Raw genomic sequence first — 23018 nt, forward strand, 5'->3', positions numbered from 1 at the left:
TCCGGGACATTCCCTGCTGAACCCTGTGACTAGCCACAGCCAAGAGCCCTGAATGAGGTCCACGTTCAGCCTAGGCGGTCCTCCCACACTGGGGTACAGCGCTGGTCCTGCATGAGGATTGAGGAAACCCAAGAAAGTGGATGTCGACTGCAGAATTTTCTGCAACAAGCTTGCAGGCCCACTCCATTTCTGGCCGGAAGCTTTTCTGAAACTAAATCGCCTTTGTGTTCTGGATCCATCGACTGGCTGCTGACAAGGGAAAGGGATGCTCCCTTTCTCTTTTTTTTTTTTTATTGTTGCAGTTTGGCTGGGGTTGGGTCCAAACTCACCACTCTCAGTATATGGGGCCAGCACCCTACTCACTGAGCCACAGGCACCACCCGGATGCTCCCTTTTTCAAGGGCCCTTTCATTTCTACCCTTTTTATTCTCCCCCCTCCGCTTCTTGACTCACTTCCTCAGCTCAGTTCTCTAATCTACTTTCTAAAGCTTCTTTCCCGCTCTTCCCACCTCTTCCCATGTACCTTCCCAGTCTGCAGGCCTCACACTGACTCCAGTGGTCAGCAACACCTTTCTTTCGGCTGGACAAGCAGGGCCCAGATTTCTATGACATTGAGGTTCTCTTGCCATTTTCACTCAAGGGTCCAGAAAACCCATCTCCTTTTCCTCTGCTTTTCCCCAGTGGATCCTGCCTTGCCCCCACGGTGGCTGTAGTTGGCAGGTGTATAGCCTGCTAAGGCCACTCTAACAAAGCACCACAGACTGGGTAGCTCAAACCGAAATTTATTTTCTTACAATTCTGGAGGCCAGAAGTCGAGGTGTCAGCAGGATTGGTTTTTCCTCAGGCCTCTCTCCTTAGCTTGTAGATGGCCACATTCCCCTGTGTCTTCCCATAGTCTTTCCTCTGTGTCATAATCTCTCCTTCATATAAGGCACCGGTCATATTGGGTTAGGGCCCACCCCAGTGAGTTCATTTTAATTACCTCTCTAAAGACCTTACTTATGTCCTAACACATGATATTACTAAGGATTAGGCCTTCAACATATGAACTTGGGGGAGACACAGCTCAGCCCCTAACACTGGATTGATGGCGGTGGTGGGAAAGGGAACACGGGCATTCTACTCGAGTCCCTGGGCAGATTTTCTTGTGCTAGACACCTTCCTCCCGGGGAAGCGCGTAGAAGGCAGGCAGGTCTCCTGCAGGCTGGAGGGGACGGTTCAATAGGCCCTTCTCGGCACCTCAATCTGGAAGTTCCCACAGAGTCAGAGGCGCCGGGCTAAAGGAAATTAGAAGGCGATAGCCCTAAAAAAAGCCAAGCATCAAGAAAACTGAAAGTTTAATAAAAATAAAAAAAATTACAACACAGTGGGCTGGCAATGGTGGGACTTGTTGGTCAGCTTGATGTCCTGACTCCTGTGGGTTCTGGGAGGTCACATGACTGGTCCCTCACACCCAAGATTCACTTTACTCACATGCCCTGTTCCCATGGGGAAGGCATCTGTCTTCCTGATGTAATTTGTGACCAAGCTGGTTCTGAACTCCCTCACTGTGAGGAAAGCTGCTGAGCCGGCCCTTCAGCCCATGATGATGATGCTCCTTTACATTGTTTCCCTAAGTACCATCCCCATCCTAGGTTCTGAGGTCAGCAGCTGGATGAAAGCCTGTTCTGCAGAGAATTAAGAACTTTGGGGATGCTGGCGCCTCCTGCACAGCAGACAGCCACAGTCCCCAGGGCCTCCTGGCCCCCTTGCAAGTCCCCCAGAATTCTGCAGGCCCATCTCTCATGCAAAGTGTTCAGGGATGCAGATCACATTGGGTGCTGGTGATGAGCTGGGTCCCAGAGTGTGCACAGAAGGAGCCCTGCTGGGCATGGACCTCCCTGGCAGCTGCGGCAAGCCAGGCCAGTTAGGAGGTGCTGCTCCTCCTCCGGGGGTGGAGAGCTTTCCTCTTGGCAATGTCCTCCTCAGTGTCACTCTCGCAATTCCTCTGTGGGGAGAAAATAAGAGGGGCCCAGGACAGGAGGTCATGAGTTGCTGGAAATAGGTTTATGCTGGGCAACACGGGTTGATACACGTACACTTAGCCCAGGAACCTGCAAGCCAGGGAGGTGGGTATTGAAGGTGGGTGTTGCTCCATCCAGAGACCAGTTGTAGGGAAAGAGGGGCTGCCTTGGAACAGAACAACTGCCTAGAAGCAGGTAGGGTAGGGAAACAAAAAACAAAGCATGGGAGCGGGGAGGGTGGTGGTGAAATTGTCACCATGAAAATTTTATCTGATGTTCTTTGTGGCTGCCACATAATTAAGACCACTAGGATAGGTGGTCTGGGGGCTGAGGTATCCTGAGCTCAGCCTAGAGAGAATGGGAGGGATGAGGCACAGGTTCCTCCCCGGGCTCTTGACAGCCACCACGCCACCCCCCTTCTTCTCTGATGAGCTTGGATTACATCTTTAGCAAGATTTTCTGGGCAGTGTTTCCAAGGAAATGACTTCTGAGTTCCATTTTTATGAAAGGAAGAGATTATAAAGTGCATTCCATCATTTGCTACGTGGCTAAACCAGAGCTGAGCAGCCATCTGGAGGTCATAATGCCTTTTCATTCAGGTCATACTGATCCAATTAAGTTGCTAAGATTATTAAAATATGTACAAATTCAGAAAGACTGAAATAAGTCATAAGAAAAAAGTCTGTTCCATCCTGAGCAACATAGCAAGACCCTGTCTCTACAAGAAATTAAAAAATTAGTTGGGTATAGTATCATGTGTTTATCGTCCCATGTACTTGGGAGGCTAAGGCAGGAGGTTTGCTTGAGTCCAGGCTGCAGTGAGCTATGATCACGCACTGCGTTCCAGCCTGAGTGACAGAGCGAGAACCTGCCTCACACACAAACAGATCTGTTGTCAGATATTCAATCCAATGTTTCCTAAACAAAAGGACCTAGCATTGCTCTTTTTTAAAAAGGAAAGTCCCATTGGGAAAACTGCATAACAGATGTCTGGGACCCAACCCTTTCCCACTTCTAGAGCTGATGGTGCTTGCTGAATGTTTGAGAAAAAAGAGGACTATTTAAAAATGTTTGCTCAAGCACAAAAGTTAGGAAAGAAATTCTTTCATCAATTACTCTCTGGTCCTCTCTCCCCACTGACTACATTCTGTCAGGGAAACCGGGCCAGGGGCTCAGCCTGAGAGGCGTACCCACTGCCTGCCACTTGTTCTCCCGGGGCCTTCTCTCTTTCCCTTGGCATGAGCCAGCTGGAAATCCAAGGTCAGGATCAACTTTAGCCAAATATATCCCAGACCAAGCCTGGCTGGAACAATAAAAATAACTCAAGCTCTGCTGAATAGCAACTTTTAGTATGAGTCAGACTCAAACAGTAAAAAAGTAAGCTGAGCAAATTCCACCTGTCATAATCAGGGCTTCTCAGAGGGAGGGCATTCCAGTCCCTTTTACAACAGAGGAGGAAAGTAACCAGAGAAGACACAGGGCTTGACCAAAGCTGCACAGCTGTTTCAGGCCTCTGGAATCATAAATCCTCAAGTCCTGGTAAGAACAAGAATAAATAAGACCTCAAGCTAAAGACCCCAGGCTATATGGGGGGAGTGGGGAGTGCAGGGCTATGCTGAGTCCCAGTACAGCCAGAGTGCTGTGCACCTTGAGGGGGCTGCTTGGGATTGACTGTGCATCCATCTAGGGCAGCTGCCTTGCAGCCCCTTCCTCATCAGGGAGTCACCTTCCATCCTGACCAGTGCCATCCCAGACATTCCTGAGCCTGCATCACACACCCTGAGCAGGGGAAGGGCTCTCCAGGGAACCCCTAGCAACTGAAATACTAACACTGGCATGCTCTTTAAAGTTTACAGGAGGATGTAAAAAATGGCCATCTAATATCTTTTGTGACAACCTGGATGGGACTGGAAACCATTCTTCTTAGTGAAACATACATGAATGGAGAAACAAACACATGTACTTGATACCAAATGGAACTAATCGACCAACACTTGAGTGCACATATGGAAGTAAATCTCAATGAAAATCAAGCTGGGGAAGGGTGAAGTCACACCTATGGGGTACGGTGCACACTATCTGGGTGGAGGGCACACTTATAACTTTGACTCAATCTGTACAAAAACAAAGTATATAAACCAAAGGTATGTCCCCCCTAATATTCTGAAATTAAAAAAATAATAATAAAAAAAAATAAAGTTCAGGCCAGGTGTGGTGTCTCACACCTGTAATCCTAGCACTCTGGGAGGCCAAGGAGGGTAGATTTTCTGAGCTCAGGAGTTTGATACCAGCTTGAGCAACAGCAAGACCCCATTCTATTAAAAATAGAAAAATTAGCCAGGCATTGTGGCCGGCACCTGTAATCCCAGCTACTAGGGAGGCTGAGGCAAGAGGATTACTTGAGCCCAGGTATTTGAGGTTGCTGTAAGCTGTGCTACCAGGCAGTCTACTCAGCGCATCAGAGAGAGACTCTGTCTCAAAAAAATTCACCAGAGGGTTTAAAAAAACAGTAATAATTGAGATTATTTATTGAGTACTGATATGCCAGGCTTTAAGCATATGTCATCATTTAATCTTCAGGAACTGTTATGAACTGTATTTTACAAATAAAATTTTAGCACAGAGAAGTTAAGTAATTTCCTCCAGGTCACACAGCTAGTAAGTGGCAGATTTGAATCTTGGCAGTCTGGTTCCAGAGGCCACACTCTTCTCAAGTATATTCTGTCATATGCCTCTCATTTTAAATGCACACAAAATTGCAACAAAGTGATAGAATATGTCATCTAAATATTATTTATGATGGTAATTGAAAGCAAAACAGAAATGGAAAAATTGAATAAGTATGTTAAAGCTCCCATTCTAAAGCAGATTTTTGGATCGTGAGAAATAAATTTTGGGTCGTCCGTGGCACTCATTCTTCAGAGTCCACAGGGTTCTGGTGGGCTACCCATCCTCAGGAAGAGACTGCAGGGGCGGGGTGGAGTGGGAACAGAAGTCCCTCTAAAGGCCCACTGGGAGAGGGTCCAAAATCTCTAGAAGCCTATGCTTCCATCAGAGGTCCCCTCCCAGGACCACCCAGAAGTCCCCTGAATACACATGCATCTGATGATCAAACTTCAGCCTTCAGGGAAGAGATAAGGCCAGCAGAACTGGCTAGAAACAGCTGGCACCCACCTGCCTTGGGGAAAAAGGGAGCTCTCCATCCCCTGAGCTCCAGGCCGCCCCAGAATTCTGCCCAGAGAGAGGGCACTGCATTTACCTACCAAGTCCTCATCTGGCCTCAGGTGCACCTTCTTCATCAGCGAGCGGGTGAGGTGGTTGCACAAGGAGACGATGCTGAAGGACAGCTGGGGGGGCAGAGGAAAGGAGCAGGTGAGAGCTTGCACAACCCTGGAGACAGCCCAGAACCCCACCTGGGCCCCCTGCCCACCCCCAAACTGGGACACACCTTCCACCGCCTGCGGACATATTGCTTCTTGAAGTTCTCCAGATTGACCACGGACTCCCTGCGCACCATGGCTTGCTGGTTGTCCACTGGCTGGGAGACAAAGAAGAAGGGGGTGGCCGATGCAGGGTGGCTTTGAACAGTAGCCACTGCCTCCCCACAGAATCCCCGTCCACACGCCTGCAGTCCTTGGCCTGCTTCTGATACCTCCCCCACCAGGCAGGGTATGCAGTGGGAATGTCACAGTGGGGCAACAGCCACAGACGTCTCAGCTGTTCAAGAGATGCCCTGGGTGCCCCTGAGCTATTATTACCACAGCCAGATGCACAGACAGGCGTAGCTAGAGGCTTGGCCTCTCCTGAAGGGATAGAGCAAGAGGCAGGGGCTTTGGTCACTCTGGAGAGAGGGTGATTTTAAAGCAGTCTAGGATGCTCCCTGTGCACTGGGGTGGTTCTGGAATTAGCAAGATACATGCCTTGTTGGCAGACAGGGCATTAATACACCATTAAAAAATAAAGGAAATAGGGGCTTTCATTTTGATTTTTTATTTGAAGGTCAAGAGGAGACTGGATGTGTTTGCCTTTCACAGCCTGGCAGTCAAAGCTCAGCTTAAATCTTGACTTCTCTAAGAAGCCTGACATGGCTTCTCTGAGCCCCAGCTTTTTCATCTGTGATATGGGGATAATAATATCATGTCATGGGGTTGTTAAGGATGAAATGATTGTGGGTATATAAAGCATTAATCCAGTGCCACTCAACATATAATAATTGTCATTAGCATTTCTGCCTTCTCTGTTCCCTCCTGAATTCCTCTTTTATAAAACAAGGTTTTCTAGATCAAGAGATGGGTTTCAAGGGTCCTGTGAACCTTCTGAAATGGTCTGTAAGTTTTAGAGTGTATATTTATACATGGATGTTCAAAGCAGTATTCAAAATAATAAAAAAGTGGGGAGAACCCGAACACACATCAACCAATAAATGAATGAAAAAATGTGCTATAGCCATACAATAGACTGTTACTCAGGAATGTCATTCATAAAAACAAATGCATCCCTGATACATTTTACAAAACAAATAAACCTTGAAAACATTGAGTTAAATGAAAGAAGGCTACATAAAATGTATCCAGAATAGACAAATCCATACAAATAAAGTAGATGACTAGTTGCCAGGGGCTAGGGAGAGAGGAGACCAGGGAATGACAAGTAAAGGGTAAGACTTTTCTTTGTTTCTAGAATAATAAAAATGTTCTGGAATTAGACAGCGATGATGGTTGCACATCCTTATGAATATACTAAAAACCACTGAACAGTACATTTTAAAATGGTGAATTTTTGATGTTACATAAAACAAGACCATCTTTAATTATAAACAAAAACAAAAAAATGGTGAGCTTTATGGCATGTGAATTATGTCTCAATAAAAAAACCAATTTAGTATGTATGTATAGACAAGCATTTCTTCTGAGTTGATAGATTTTATAGGTTCTCAAAGGACCCTGTGACCTCAAGAAAATGAACCGCCCAGGATGATCCATGGGACCCCACGAAGCTCTACTTTCTCTCTGCTCTGACAGCCCACCTGGATGAGTGCTGAATGCAGCAGCTCATTGATTCCTGAGTGCTAGTCTTGTTCCCTAACCATATTCAGAGCACACCTCTGTTCTTGTTATTTTTTTTTTTTTTTTTTTTTTTGTAGAGACAGAGTTTCACTTTATGGCCCTCGGTAGAGTGCCGTGGCCTCACACAGCTCACAGCAACCTCCAACTCCTGGGCTTAAGCGATTCTCTTGCCTCAGCTTCCCGAGTTGCTGGGACTACAGGCGCCCGCCACAACGCCCGGCTATTTTTTGGTTGCAGTTTGGCCGGGGCTGGGTTTGAACCCGCCACCCTCGGTATATGGGGCCGGCACCCCACCGACTGAGCCACAGCCGCCGCCCTGTTCTTGTTATTTTTCAAAACATGGCATCAAGCATCAGAAAAAAGCCAGTGCACAATGCTGGCCCACACTTCTCTGGACTCGGCATCCTCTGGGCCACCCGTCCTCGTCCCCCCTCCAGAAGACCTCCAAGTTTTCAATGCCCGATTCAAGTGTGACTTCCTCCAAGACAAATCCCTGAAAATAATGTCTCTCTCCCCAGTGTGGCCAAAGCACACGTGTGCTCCTTTCTTGTTTATAGCACCTGTCTCAGCCAGTGTTACAGAGTAATCATCCCGCCCCTGGAAATCAACTGGACAGCACAGAAACTTACCCCATGTCTCTGTCAATGCCCCCTGCACTCTCCTCTACACCCAGAACCTACAGCAGTTCAACAGTTGTATGATTGGCTCCCTGAGCCGGTGAAGAGGTAAATTGGAACAAAATCCCAGGACCTGGGAACTGCTCACGCCCATTGATAAAAGGCCAGGTCACCTGGATCAAGCCAGTGATAAGACCAGGAAAGGGTGTCATGACACCATGGCTCTGAGAGTCCTGCCGAGGAGTCAAGGATGCAGAGTTCCACGGGGGTCAGGGAGCAGCGGGAGACAGAGAGTCCACGCAACCTGCCAGTGGATGGGAGATGAGAAAGCCTGGGGCAACTCACCCTCCCAAACTGTAACATGGTGGATTGGGTCATAGTGTGCAGAAGGAAAGAGAGGAGGGGAAGGAGGCAGACAGGGAGAGGGAAGGAAAAAGGATGAGGCTGTTAAGGGACCATCAGGCCATGCCCACCTCTCTCTACCCTGTCCTTAACTGCCTGTCACCCCTCTGCGCACCTGTGAGCCCAGGGCTGGCTCTAGTGTCACCTGGAAGGGAAGCACAAAAGGGGCAGCGGGCAACCAATCTGTGCTGAGGACAGCTTTTTCTTCTTCTCCAAATATTCCAGCAGCTTCCCTGTCCTCTCCATACACCCAAGTTTGCTCAGGGGTCACCTCCTCAGGGAGGCCTTCTTGACCATCCCCAGTAGAGCCCCAACTGTCCCCCACAACTCACCGTACCCACACCCTTCTTCTTCACTGCATGTGTCATTCCCTGACATTTTATGCTGATTTATTTACAGTCCTTCCCTGGTGTCTGCAGGGGATTGGTTTTAGGGCCTTCATGGACACCAAAATCCTCGGATGCTCAAGTCCCTTAAATAAATGGTGGAGTGTCCGCATATAACACATGCACATCCCCCATACACTTTAAATCACCTCTGGATTCCTTATAATACCTAATACAATATAAATGCAGTGTAGGTTGTTGTTACACCATAGTTTTAAATTTGTATTATTTTTAACTTTTTTTCTGAGTATTTTCGATCTGTGGTTAGGTGGAGCCGAGGCTGCAGAACACTAGGGTGTGGAGGGCCCACTGTATTTATTTTTTGTTACTTCCCTCTCCTTCATATCTCCCCGCTCGGGCTATCTCCTCCCCAATCATAAAACACCCAATCTCCAACTTCACTAATGTTTGCATGAATGATCTTTAAGCCTAACCCTTGCAGGGGTAGTAGCACCTCAGGAAGAGAGTTTGATGAGGTGGGATTAGTAGGCTGGGGGCGGGGAGAAGGGACCTCTTTTTGTCCACTTACTGAATGGAATCTTTGCCCAGGAGAGAAACGGCTGAACCCATGGATGGAGATCAAATGCAGACAAGGGGGATCTGGTTAACAAGAATCCCACCCTCCTCCTAGCCCAGCTAAAATGTCAGGTGAACCATTCCTAGAGGCCGTTAATGGGAGGTGATGCAATTACTTGTAGGGCCCTGACCATGTACGATAGGCAACAGCGTGAAACCTGAGGCTGGCCTTCCCTGATCAGTAGACCTCCCTGGTTGCTAAGAGGCTCACCAAACACTAACGCAGTCACTTCAACCTTCAAAGTCACAGATATAAATTCCACAGTAAAATCTGTTCCCAGAAGAAATGTGGCACAAACACTTATGATTAAATTGGGGGTGTGAGGATATGTTCTGCCTTGTCCTGACCCACCCTTCTCTGCAAACAGAGTGCCCATCTCCAAGCCTTGTGGCCCATTGATGACACCAGGGAATTTGGGACAACTCTGACCAAGCTCCTAGGAGTGTGTTTGGTGTGTTGTAAAAATGTCAGAAAGGGAGTTGAGAAAACAGAAAGCTGTGGCTATAGTCAAGTTTTGTTTATGCAGATGCAAATGCCTTTCAAAAGTCCATTGGGGTGTGCTACGTCAGCACCGACATCCACAGGCAGGGAGAGTTAGCAGCAGCCATCACTAAGGCGTGAAAAAGGAATCCTGGCTTTATAGAAGAGGAGCTCAGCCAGAACATTTTCTGTAAACACTAGATCTCCTTTAGAAACTGCAAGCAGATTGTAAGTTTTCCAAGCTCCATCTGTGCCATCTCTTCAGCCCCCCACTTCAAAGAAAGCCAGGCGCACCCTCAAATCCACTTCCCTTTCCTGCCCAGGACGGTCACACCAGCCCTCACCCCTTCCTGTCTCTCCACCTCTCTCCTTTGCTGGCTGTTCTGATGGCTGGAGCCTGGGCCCTGTTGGCCTCCCCCACCTATCTTTCCAGGGAAGAACATGAGGCCGGTGGGTGCCTGAGTCTCTGCCTCTGCATAGCAGGTGGGGAGGACGGCAGAAAGGCTGTGAGCCCACGGGTTGCTCCCTACAGCAAACACGCCAATGGAGGGGGCAGACATGTCTCTTTCCTTGCTTGGCCTGGTCTTACTCTCCTGAGTTAGGGCCCAGCATGAATATATTCTCTGTTGTAATTCTCTTCTCTGAGAGCTTCAGTTTTCTCAGCAATTTTCTTTTCTTTTATTTTGAGACAGAGTCTCACTATATGCTCTTGGTAGAGTGCCGTGCATCACAGCTCACAGTAACCTCAAACTCTTGAGCTTAAGAGATTCTCTTGCCTCAGCCTCCTGAATAGCTGGGACTACAGGGTGCCCACCACAATGCCCTTTTTTTTCCTTGTCGTCGTTGTTTGGCAGTCCTAGGCTGGGTTCAAACCCGCCAGCCCTGGTATGTGTGGCCAGCACCCTAGCTGCTGAGTTTTGATTTTTTTGATCCCAGCAATTCTTTTGATCCCAGAAAAAGCTGCAAAAGTTCTTCCTCCTATACTGTTACAAAGCCCAAGAAACTTGAGACACAGCAACCAAATGCCACATATAGACTGTGTTTGGATCCTGAATTGAATAGGACACCCCTGAGAACAGTAGGGACATATGAATATAGAATGGGTATCCATCCAGATGAGATGAAGGAATTATTGCTGATTTTGTCAGGTGTGATAATGGCATGATAGTTATTTTAAAAAGAAAGTCCCAGCTGGGTTCATCGGCTTGTGCCTATAATCTCAGCACTTTTGGAGGCTGAGGCGGGAAGATCACTTGAGGCCAAGAGTTTGAGACCAGCCTGAGCAACATAGCAAGACCTTGTCCTCCCTCCCGACCCAAAAGTAAAAACTTAGCCAGGTGGAGTGGCACCTGCCTGTAGTCCCAGCTACTGAGCCAGGAGGATCTCTTAAGCCCAGGATTGAGTTATGATCACACCACTACACTCAGCCTACAGTGAGACCCTGTCTCTAAAATAAATAAATAAATAATAGAAAGTCCAGTACTTATCAGAGATTTATGCTGAAAAATTTAGGAGTTAAATAAATCCGGCCCCATATACCGATGGTGGTGGGTTCAAACCCAGCCCCGGCCAAACTGCAACAAAAAAAACAGCTGGGCGTTGTGGCAAGCACCTGTCGTCCCGGCTATTGGGGAGGCTGAGGCAAGAGAATCGTCTAAACCCAGGAGTTGGAAGTTGCTGTTAACTGTGATGTCATAGCACTCTACTAAGGGTGATAAGGTGAGACTCTGTCTCTAAAAAAAAAAAAAAAAAAGGAAAGAAAGAAAGTCCAGTTCTTATCAGAGATTTATGCTGAAAAATTTAGGAGTTAAATAAATATAAATTTTGCTTTAAAATGTTCTGAATGCCCCAGAAAAAGTAATGGGGGAAATGAAGGACTGGCCATGACGTGATCCCTGTTAAACAGGTACACAGAATTCACTATAGCATTCTCTATACTTCTGTGTAAGTTTTGAAAATTTTCCTGCTGAGAAGAATATAACAAAAAATTAAAAACCAAAAATTCTGTTTTCAATCTCTATAATCTCCCTCTGTTTAATCTCCATGCAACTGTTCCTGGCCGCTCATCCACCACCGTCCAAATTCAACTCATACCTTCTTCAGGGCGATGCAGCTTGGGTAGGGGTATCAGCGGTGAGGAGCCTGTCCCGGGGGAGGCCTCTGCTCTCTGCTGCCCTTCCTACCCTTTCTCAGTCACAACTCTCCCTCCATTTCCTGGACTTGGAGGTAGCTATTTTATCACTCACCACAGCACAGCATTTCCCATGTCTGAGTTGGTTGGTTTGCCCTCTGCCCCAGACACTGAGTCTTTTATTTGGGCTGTCTTGTCCTTATCTGTCACCTCCCTTTTCAAACTAGAGAGCATAATCAGGGTTTATTGAACTGAACTGACCCCTTCTGCAACTTGAATATGCCCACTGCTGGGTCTCCTCTCCAGGGCAAAGAATCTTCTCCACAGGCCAAGAATTTCACAGACAAAGGAGAAAAGACATTCAGTTTCATAGACATTCACAGAAGGTCGACAGTGGGGGTGACAGCTGGGCACACAGCCACCTCCAACACAGGCCAAGTGAGCTGCAAGATGAGGGAGGTGGGAAGCCACCACCTTCAGAGTCACCTGCAGGGGACCTGGTGGGGAGGGAGAGGGAGTCATGGAGGAGACTCTGCCTTCTCCTGCCATCATTCCTCTGCTTATCACTTCATTGCCAGCCTCCTGCCTCTGCAGAGTCATCAGTTAACAAACCATCCCCACCCTTTCTGACAGAAAGTCAGGCAATCATAAGCTGTGAGCATCTGCCTTGGAGAAGGGACAGGCTGCTGCCTTCCCCGAGGGCCACCTCTCCGACTTCCTTGGGAATCGTTACTCAGGGAGCTGTGACACACTCACCCTCCACCCCACCCCCACCAAACAGCCCAGGATGGTATTTGAACAGAGCACAGAAGCCGACCTTTAATCCTCTGCTGTGGCAGAGGGAAGAGGCCTGCCAACAGAGCAGTGCTCCCACAGGCATCCTTCCTCTAGGCACCATTCCCCACACCCCATCCCGCCACTGTTAGCCGGGTCCTCAACTCCATTGTTAAAATGCCAGCTGTGGGATGTGGGGGAAGAGTCAAGCAGGTCCTCTGGTGGGATTCACCAGCCTCCCTGGGCTCCCCTCGCCATTAGGTTCTGACACCAAAGGAGAATGAAAGTTCAACTGACCAGGTGGCAAAGAAAGGTCATAACCTCCTCTGATTTCCCTGAAAAACATGGGGGTATTTCTCGATTTTCTTTATACAGAAAAAGGTCTGCTTATGAAATGTCTAAATGAGAAGCAGTTACTGATAACTGGATGTGAATACACTGATTTCACTGCTCTGAGGAAAACCACTTACAGCTCTGAGACCAGCTTAGGAGCTGACTAGCTGGGTGAGCCTAGGCAAGTCCTGCCCTGTAAAATCTTGTAAAATAGTGGTGACTGGTGGTTTTCTCTGAGGACCCTCTTAGCACAAACAGTGTGTACAGCTGATTCCATGATTCTCCTCCTTTCCCCCAGCTTCCCGAATTCAAATCATCACCAACATTTCACTCGTGTAGTGCATTTTATTTTGACCTTCACTAGAAAGTTTGCCCTGCATTACTCAACAATCGATAGCTTCCTCTCCTTAGGAAATCTAGCCGTATGAAGGTCAAGGTTTGATGACACAACCAAAAAGACCTTTAATATTTGCAGCATCTTTTTTTTTTTTGGAGACAGAGTCTTACTTTGTCATCCTAGATGGAGTGCTATGACATCATAGCTCACAGCAACCTCAAAGTCTTAGGCTCAAGCGATCCTCTTGTTTCAGCCTCCCAAGTAGCTGGGACTACAGGCGCCCGCCACAATGCCCAGCTATTTTTAGAGACAGGGGTCTCACTCTTGCTCAGGCTAGTCTTGAACTCCTGAGCTCAAAGGATTCACTCTCCTCGGCCTCCCAAAGTGCTAGAATTAGAGGCATGAGCCACTGCACCTGGCCTATTTATAGCATCTTAACACCAAACAAGCAAACAACATCCTGTGACAAGGCAGGTAAGACCTTGAAGAATCTGTAGATAGGTCCTTTGTACCAATTCTCTTGGGTAGGACATAGGAAACAGGCTTTTGTCATCTTTCATTGGTTCCGAGATAAACATTTTCAGATCTCTGAAATCAGGAGGCATCTCCCAGTCAATGACAAATCCTGATGATCAAACTGGCATGCAGGTAGGAGCTTCAGGAAAGGACTGAACTGTTTCCACCAGCCATCTGGGGCCACCCAGCCTCAGACTGTTGGACATGATATTCTCTGTGTGGTGTTCTTTTGGATCACACTGACTATACAAGTTCAGAAAGCAAAATGCATGCGTACCACCATGCAAGGTTGAGACACATGTTTTCTTCTCTTCGTTTTGCATGGTCGCTTTTATTTTTCATCTATCCCCTCACTGAGAATATCGCAGCTTTATGTTGAGGGGGGGTTCCTACGACACTCTCCATCTTGGGCTCTTTTGTTTCATTCTTAGCGGTCCATAAAATAATGATGTCCTTATAAATACGGGTTTTCATATTTAATGAAAAAAGTTAGTTACAAATATTATATGTTATTTGAAATGATCCAAAATCAATATATGATATTTAATGTATATATTTTTTTGAGACAGAGTCTCAAGCTGTTGCCCTGGGTAGAATGCCATGGCATCACAGCTCACAGCAATCTCAAACTCTTGGACTTAAGTGATTCTCTTGCCTCAGCCTCCCAAGCAGCTGGGACTATAGGCGCTCGCCACAATGCCCAGCTATTTTTTTGGTTGTAGCTGTCATTGTTGTTTGGCAGGCCGGGGCTAGATTCGAACCCACCAGCTCTGGTGTATGTGGCTGGCGCCCTAGCCACTGAGCTACAGGCACCAAACCAATATATGATATTTAAAATATGATAATTCCTGCTAATAGAAAAGGTGATAGGATTTTGAAGAAATGGTTTCATGAGATCAAACTTTCATGTCCTGTCCTAAACCACTTTCTATGTGTGCTGCTCACTGGGCATTTCCCCTTTAGCAGCTGTCACTGTTGACTTGCCCAGGACCCATCAGTGGTTTCCTGTGATTTCTAGGATAAAGGCACAATTCTTTTCTTTTCTTTTCTTTTTTTTTTTTTTTTGAGACACAGTCTCACTCTGTTGCCTGGATAGAATGCTGTGGCATTAGCCTAACTCACAGCAACCTTAAATTCTTGGGTTCAAGTGATCCTCCTGCCTCAGCCTCCTGAATAGCTGGGACTACAAGCATGCACCAGCATGTCTGGCTAATTTTTCTATTTTTAGTAGAGTTGGGGTCTTGCTCTTGCTCAGACTGGTCTGGAACTCCTGAACTCAAGCCATCCTCCTACCTTGCCCTCCCAGAGTGCTAGGATTGCAGGTGTGAGCACCGTGCCAGGCTCAGGCACAGCTCTTTAACACAGCCACAGGCCTGCAGGTCCTGCCTCCTCTTTCCCATGCCTATACATACTCCCATTTGCTCCTCTCCAGTATGCGCAGCCTTCTAAGCCCCTCTCCTCAAAGAGCTCTGGCATGATGACTGTTTGGAACACTTGTCTCTCCTTGCTTTAACTGGTCTCAGATCCAGTGTCACTGCTTCAAGGACACTCCCGTGACTAGCTCAGACCCTAATTGCAAGCTCTGGGAGTGCTGCATGCCTCTCTCATAGTATGTGTCCCAGATGCAGTCCCACAAATGTGTGGGGTCTTGTTGTTGTTGTTGCTGTTTTGAGACAGTCTCATCATGTTGCCCTTGGTAGAGTACTGTGGCTTCATAGCTCACAGCAATCTCAAACTCCTGGGCTTAAGCAATTCTCTGGACTCAGCCTCCTAAGTAGCTGGGAGTACAGGCACCCGCCACAACACCTGGCTGTTTTTAGAGATAGGGTCTCACTCTTGCTCAGGCTGGTCTCAAACTCCTTAGCTCAAGCCATCTGCCCATCTTGGCCTCCCAAAGTGCTAGGATCACAGGCATGAGCCATGGCACAAGGCCAACTGTGTGGTTTTTGATCCCTGTTAGAACCCTCCACTGGGGGCGGCGCCTGTGGCTCAAGGAGTAGGGCGCCGGTCCCATATGCCAGAGGTGGTGGGTTCAAACCCAGCCCCCGCCAAAAAAAAAAAAAAAAAGAATCCTCCACTGGACTGAAAACACAGGAAGGGCAGGAAAAAGGTCTGGTTTTACTCGACATTGTATCTCCAGAGTCAACTGGAAGTTGGTAGGTGCCCGATCATTATTTGTGAATGGATGGATGATTCTGGGCATAATCTGCCTCCACAAGCAGAGAGTAAACTCTTGGAGCCTGAGGCAGTCAGGAGAGGCAGAAAGAGCAACAGACTTGTCATCAGAATGCTTCCATTTTTGCCCCTAATGACATGAACTTGGGCAAATCACACTTTCTCTGTTTCCTCATCTTTAAATTGGGAAAAACATTTACCCTGCTTTTTTCTAGCAGGGATGTTTTGTGAAGCCATGAAGGCACTTTTTAACCACAGGATCTGCCCTCCACCTCCAAGCTTCTAGCACAGGGCGGGGCCTATCGTCCCTGCTTTGTCTACAAGAGTCACTTGGACAGCTCCTCCTTCCGGAAAAGGGAGATGACATCTTATAATCCTCAGGGAGGGGTGCTCAAAGCTTTGGGTCATAAAGGGACCATGAAGCCTTATACGTCCCAATCCTTATGTCCACTCTTTGAAAAACCTCATGGAATTTCTTAGACCAGCAGTTCTCAACCTGTGGGTTGCGACCCCTTTGGACTGTATTAAAGGGTTGCAGCATTAGGAAAGTTGAGAACCACTGTCTTAGACCCTCAGGGCCTGATGGTCTAGGTATATAAGAAAAGGAACCTCCGATTGAGTATCTTTCTTCATTCTCACCCAAAGTTAGGGCCCTCAGCCAGAAGAGGGGAAGGGTTGGGGAAGGGGTGGAGATGGGCAGATGCTGTTCCTGCCCTCCTGCCCTGCAGGCTGGTCTTCAGACAGGGATGGGGCTGCGTAGGAACAGTGCCCGTCTTCTGGGACACAGTTCCTGGGCCAACGTTCTGCAAGTGCATGTCCAGCACCTATACCTGACAGAAGACATGAAGTCGCTTACTCTGCCTCTGGAATCTAAACTTTAATATTAGGGTGGATATTTACAGCAAAGCCTAAGTACTTCCTCCCCTGGGCCTCAACTTAGAGATGGCATCTTGGGTTTCTGTTTCGTCTGTATTGACCAGGTGTGAATGAGCCTAAGTCATTTCTCCTCTCTGCGTCCATTTTCTCCTTAGTTCCATGAAAATACTAGTAATGCCACTCACCTTCTTAACTCACAGAGTTCTTCTAAGCATTAAGTGAGGTCACGTGGTAAGTGAAGTCAATACAAATGAAGGGTAATATTATTTCTCCGTACATCTTTTTTTTTGAGACAGAATCTTACTATGTCACCCTTGGTAGACTACATGGTGTCACAGCTCACAGCAACCTCAAACTCTTGAGCTCAAGCGATTCTCTTGCCTCAGCCTCCCCAGAAGCTCGGACTACAGGCGTCTGCCACAATGCCCAGTTATTTTTTGTTGCAGTTGTCATTGTTGTTTAGCAGGCCCAGGCTGGGTTCAAACCTGGCAGCCTCAGTGTATGTGGCTGGCCCCGTAACCACTGTACTACAGGCACTGAGCCATTCTCCGTATATCTTAAATCCCTACTTCTGTAAGCAGGAAAAGCACCCTGCTAACTTACTTATCCCTATTTAACTCAGATAGTACCCAAGATCTGCATACCATAAGGCTTGGAGGCAAGAAGTGAGATGTGAACAACTCCATCATCACAAATCAATTATCAAGCATCTCCCCAGGCTAGCTGTACTCCCTCTGAGAAGGGTACACTAAGGGGTATTCATTCTCTAATTGTTTTAACAGCTTGGCTGTCCTACCAGCACCCTCCCAGAAAACCAGGTTGGTAAGGGGAGGTGTGGAGAGAATAATTAACCAGCACCTCTGCGATCCCGGCTTCTGCAGAGGGGGTGGAAGGCTACACTACAGACATACACTCCTGCAGGATGATTAATTCTAGCTGGATTCTGCAGCAGGGTAGATGAGCGCATGCTTCCTCAAACCATCCAGGATGCAGTACTGACTCTGGTGCTCAGAGCTTCCACCCAGCCAGGACTTCCTCAGTGCACGATCTGTTGAGCAGCTCTGACAGGGATTCACTGGGGTCCCGGCAGAATGCGGAGCCCAGGCCATCTGAGCTCCCACTCTCCAGCTGGAAGCTGCCCACCAGCTCCTGGATCCACTGTAGGTCTGCTGAGAGCTCCTGCCTCAGAGCTTCGAACTGGGTCTGCAGATGGTCCAGTTTCCTGGCCACACCTCCAAGGCTGGCCCCTGTGGCCTGGATGTCTTCTCTCAGGAGCTTCTTCATGGACTCCACCTTGCGGAACTCATACTTGAGCTGGGACAGGTCGTGTCGGGCACGCTCATTTTCCTCTCGGTACCAAGCTTCTTTTTCATTGTAGATGGAGACCAGGGCCTCCAAGTCATCCTGGACAGTGTCATGGGCCCCTGCCAGAGCACGGCATCCCTGGTCCACCCGAGCCACATCCTCTACCACACGGGCAAAGCGCTCGAAGTTGACATAGGTGTTGTTGGGGGGCATGCTTGAGTGGCACTTGAGAGTGTACTCCCTCAGGTGCTTGGTCTTCAGCTGGGTGGGTTCCATCTTCTGCTGTTCAGGGGCTCTGACTTCTCCTTCTGACTGGTGGGTGTTCAGACAGAAGAACCAGAGTGTTAATTTGCGGCATGCTCCACAGGGCAGTCCAGGTGCAGGCAGAAGGCACACATGTGGTCTCCTTGGCATTTGCTACATGCAACAGGCCGTGGGAAGAACCAGGGTGGGATGAGCACCCTCACAGACCATAAGAAAGGTCGAGGGGTGGGGTGGGGTGCTGCCTGCATGCTCACCTCAGAGGGATCCACAGGCATTAGAGAGTTCCACACACATAGCATTTAGGGGATGCCACGCATAGAAGCAGGTGACAGCTGGGACTCTGTGGCCCCCAGTCAAGGGCTGGAGCACACACGGCTGACGCAAGGAGGCGAGGAACACCTCTGAGGCCTCGGCAACACTCAGCACACTGAGCAGGAGCACGGCAAGAGACTCCAGAGCTCTGTGCTCGGGGCCTACCCACACCCGGAGGGCCTTTGGTCTTGCCCATTCTTCCTGGACCACTCCGGCCCTCCCTGTTCTCCATCTTCCACAGGTCTCACCCCTTTTATATGCACTCTCAGACCAGCCTCCCTGGCCTTCTCATTTAATAACTAAGGAGAACAGGAGGTCTGGTGACATCCCTGAGTGTGCGTAGCTAGCTAGTCAGCAGAACCAGGGCCAGAATCCTGGTCTCCGAGTCTCACCCTCCCAAACTGTTTTTCACTATACTAGACTTCAAGACCTCCTGAAAACCAGCAGCTGGAGGTTCAGTTACAAGGTGAGTTAGGCAGGGATTCACCAGACGGAAGAGGATTGCCTTGACAGGGGCTGCCTCTCTTCCCCACCAGGCCTCTGTGTCGGAGCCCTGTTTCTGAGCCCTTGTGGTACCCGAGGAAGCCAAGAGACTGATTTGAGTGTCATCCTTGAGTCAGAACCCCAGAAGTCAGAAAGCAGAAGCTCTGGTTACAAAGTTGGGGTGTTTATTGCCATAGATCTCTCTACACCTGGGGAGTCCTGATTCCTGCTTTGAGAAGTGGTGGTGACATATCCTCTGAAGAAAAAGATTTCAAGTGAGATTTGTGAGGGTTTCATTTCGTAAGTTACCTGAACCATGAAATGGGAATTTAAATTAGCATAAAGCTATATGAATAAGCCCAGGCCCTTTGGGGGCCCTGTTAGTTTTCATCTATACTTCAAAGTAAGTGTTTCAAGCAAAGGCCTCTCCGCAGGCCGGCCCTGGCAACACAGCAGAGCCCCCTGCCCGTTGGAACCAATGGCCGTGGCCTTACCGTGATCCAGGGGTGCCTGAGGGCCTCTTGGATTGTGAGCCGTTTCCTGCAATGAGGATTAGAAAACACTGATGACCCACGAGGATGGAGGCTGATAGCAACAGTCTCCACTCTGGCTCTTTTTAGACCTGTATTATGGCTTTCTTTGACCACTGGCATCAAACCGGTTTAACAGAGGATGCAGAGATGGACAGGAATTGGCTGCATGCCCTGCACTCCAGGGAAAGTGGTCCAGGCAAACACCTCCGTAGAGTGACCTTATTACTCAAACTATCACCTTCATTCCCAAAGCTGAAAGGCCAAATACACTATATGCTCTCCTAAGCTTCCAGAATTCTCAGAAAGTCAGGTCTCCATCACTAACCTTCTACTCTCTGTTCTGTTCGCCTCCCAGAGCCTTCCTCTGCCCTTTGCTGCTCTGTACCCAGGCAGGGGTCACTACTTAGCACTGCCCTTAGCCTGAGAGGACATGGCCTCTTGTCTGTTGGACCTCTCCCCGGCTCCATGCAGGCCATGCTCTAGGCACCTGATACCCTACAATTATTTGCCTGTCTCTCATTGACCCCACAGCCCACAGGACTCACCCTGGCCTTGAAGAAGATGAAGGACTGGCACATCTCCCATTCTCCCACTGTACTGACCTCTCTGAGCCCACCTCCCTCCCACTGACTCCCAACCCGAATTGGTTTGAGATCCCTGATACTCTACCTTTTCAAATCTGAGTTCCAGATGCCTTAGGAACAGACTGCACAAGGTAATGATTTCTAAGGAAACCCAGGCGGACCTCCAACACACATACACATAGGGTTATTTACATTTCAGCAGGAGGAGAAAGCAGAAAGACTTTAGCAAACAAGATGAATGCCAAGTCTCAGCCAGTCCACACTTCCCAGCACCTGCCCAGATTAGATGACAATGGTGCAGATGACAGCTGTGGCAAAACAGGGACAGACGGATGCATCTTTGAGAGAAGTGACAGGAGGGGGTCAGTACCTGAGAAACCAGTGGCTTTCTCTGTCCTCTTACCGGGTCTCTTTAACCAGAAGCTTCCTAATGAAGTCCTTGGCCAGCTCGCTAGTCTGGCTGAAGAATTCCTCATCAAAGTCGTAACTGACTGCTGTGATGTTCGCCAGTGTTTCCTGCTTTGTGTCTCCGAGGAAAGGGGATGCTCCACTCAGGCTAAGCACAATAGAGAGGAAACAACATGACTGCGGGGAAGTGGATGGAAGTGGGGGCGATGGACTTGGGGAACCCTTACTTGTACCGTTGCATGGGGCTGGAAAGCTCCTAGCCACACAACCTGCCCCCTCTGGGCAGCTAACTGGCAGCCTTTTCAACTGAGTCCAATCCAATACACTTTCATGGAGCTTCTATTATTTACTAAGTACCTGACAGAGACAAATTATGTCTTCGAGGGCCTCAAAAGTAGAGAGAAACACAAAGACACGGTTCTTTGTAATCCCCAACAGAACAAAGCAGAACGTAATAAGAGGCCAGAAAAAGAATGGGGCATATATATATAGGAAAGGGGGGGGGGGACATGCAGCTTCATGGTATGTGTAGTGTTGACATTTGCATTGGTTGTATAAGAGGTTGTCAGTAGTCAGAAAAGAGGATGGAAAGATCTTCCAGGCTAAGAGAGCAACTTGAGCCTAAAAGGTATGGAGATAGATGAGCCACCGGAGACTAGAAGAGTCTGTGGGGCTCTCTCCCAGGGATTGTCAAGGATGTGTCCATCAAACTCCCAAACTCACCCTCTTCTGACTCATATTCCAGTTGTTCTGGGATACTTCCACCCAGATGTACCACTGTCCCAGAACTCACTGCACCCAGACCCTACTCCATGCGTTTCTGGCCTTGTGGACATCACTTCATAAATGTCCACTGGCCAAAAGTCTTACAGGTTAGATTTAGGATATACCTCTTGAGAATCATGCTCATCTCTACTGCCGCTTTCTTAGCGTGGTGATGGAGAAATATATTGGGAAGACTTTGATATTTCAATCCTGGGTTTGAATCCCAGCTCAACCACTCATTAGCTTTATGAACCTAGATAAGTCACTCAACCCCTCTGAGCTAGTTTCCTCATTTAAAAAATAAAGCAAATAAAAGACGCCACCTCATATGATTATTGGGAAGAACACATGTATACAAAATGTTTCACGCATTCTTGGCCCAGGGCTCTGGAATTAATGGCCATTATTACTGTCAATATTAGACACAAAGAACCTTCCATGACTCCCTATTTTCTCTATAGATCACACCTACACTTCTGGAAGTTGGTCCCTTCCACATGCTCAGTATATTTCAACCCCACTTAACATGCTCACCATTCCTTTCCTCATGCTGGTTCCCCAGTGACACAGCCCTTCCCTCCCTCTCCACCAGGGAATTCATTCCTCTCTCTCCCCTCCACTGTGCAGCCAGGGGCAACACCCTCTGCCACAGCCCAGGGGAATCCACCACATCAATCCAGCAATCCAAGTGGTGCTGGGACATTCGAAGAACTGGTTTACAGGGGTCATTGAAAGGATGATCCCTCAGCTGTTGAACACAGGTGTCCCTGCCCGCTCTGGGCTCCCTCTCACATCCCTAAGGGTCGTAAACAACACATCCCATGTGTGCCGTGAGGGGATAAACAGTCAGGAAGCACTGATGAAATGAACACCTACTAACCAGCTGTGTATGTGCTGAAGTCAGTGCTAGCAAATGTGCATGTGCTGGATTATTTAGCCCTCGCAACATGCCTGTGGTGGGAAAGTTGTGATTCCTATTTTTCTCTTTAGTAGCTGCTCAAGGACACTAGGATGGAAAGTGACAGTATGATCTGACTCCGGCCCCAAATGTAACCCACTACACAATGGAGCTATGCAGGAAATCTCTGCTTAAGCAACCAAATACTTCATGGACAGCAAAGCAGGAAAGAGAAAGGGAGAGAGAAAATATTTGAGAAATAAAAAGGGATCTGGGGAAAGGAAGGAAGAAGGGGAGAAAAAGAAGAGGCAAGATCAGGGACGGCAGAGGCAGCTTCAGGGCAGTTCTGAGGCTCTCAGTCTGGGAGAGGTGGAGTGAGGAGTCCTGTTGTTCCAAGGTAGCAGTGCAGACACAGGCTGTGCAGGATGGAAGGCCAAGGCTACTCTCCAGGCTTCCTGCTCAAACTCAAGCCCAGGGTCAAATGTGGGAAATGGAGCTCGACCCACTTTGTTTAAAGTTTGCATGAGGTATGGACTTAACACCCAACCCACTTTGTTTAAGGTTTGCATGCGGTGGGAGCTCAGTAAATGTCAGTCTGTCTGCCTCTCTCTTACTCCTCCCAGTTGCCCCGGTATAAGCTATGTCAGAGCCCCAGGATCAGGGATACTCACAGGATGTAGGTGATGACGCCTATGCTCCTGCAAACAGAGAACAATCAGATCAGGCCGCCGGGTGCTAAGCCAGCAAGGGACCGCCACGTGGATCTCAAGGGAAGAGATCACTAACTTCCTCC

General features: G+C 48.3%; 1 protein-coding gene across 7 annotated transcripts in view; it reads right to left on the reverse strand.

Annotated features, from left to right (window-relative positions):
* Positions 1–775: 775 nt before the first annotated feature.
* The window catches only part of DAPK2 (death associated protein kinase 2), a 136908-nt gene continuing 114665 nt past the window's right edge, over positions 776–23018 (reverse strand). For 2 of the 7 annotated variants that reach the window (XM_053594833.1, XM_053594832.1), the window contains 6 exons: positions 22897–22923; positions 20558–20710; positions 19532–19577; positions 5452–5541; positions 5267–5350; positions 776–1987 (listed from right to left, as the gene is read on the reverse strand). In XM_053594833.1, coding sequence (XP_053450808.1) covers positions 1907–1987; positions 5267–5350; positions 5452–5541; positions 19532–19577; positions 20558–20710; positions 22897–22923 — 481 coding nt within the window. In that variant the 3' untranslated portion in view covers positions 776–1906. Of the gene's footprint in view, positions 1988–5266; positions 5351–5451; positions 5542–17673; positions 18291–19531; positions 19578–20557; positions 20711–22896; positions 22924–23018 lie in introns of those variants that run through there. The other 5 variants (XR_008380728.1, XR_008380730.1, XR_008380729.1 and 2 more) reach the window with 4 other exon arrangements.

This window comes from Nycticebus coucang, chromosome 6 (assembly GCF_027406575.1).
Source record: "Nycticebus coucang isolate mNycCou1 chromosome 6, mNycCou1.pri, whole genome shotgun sequence".
NCBI classification, from domain to species: domain Eukaryota; kingdom Metazoa; phylum Chordata; class Mammalia; order Primates; family Lorisidae; genus Nycticebus; species Nycticebus coucang.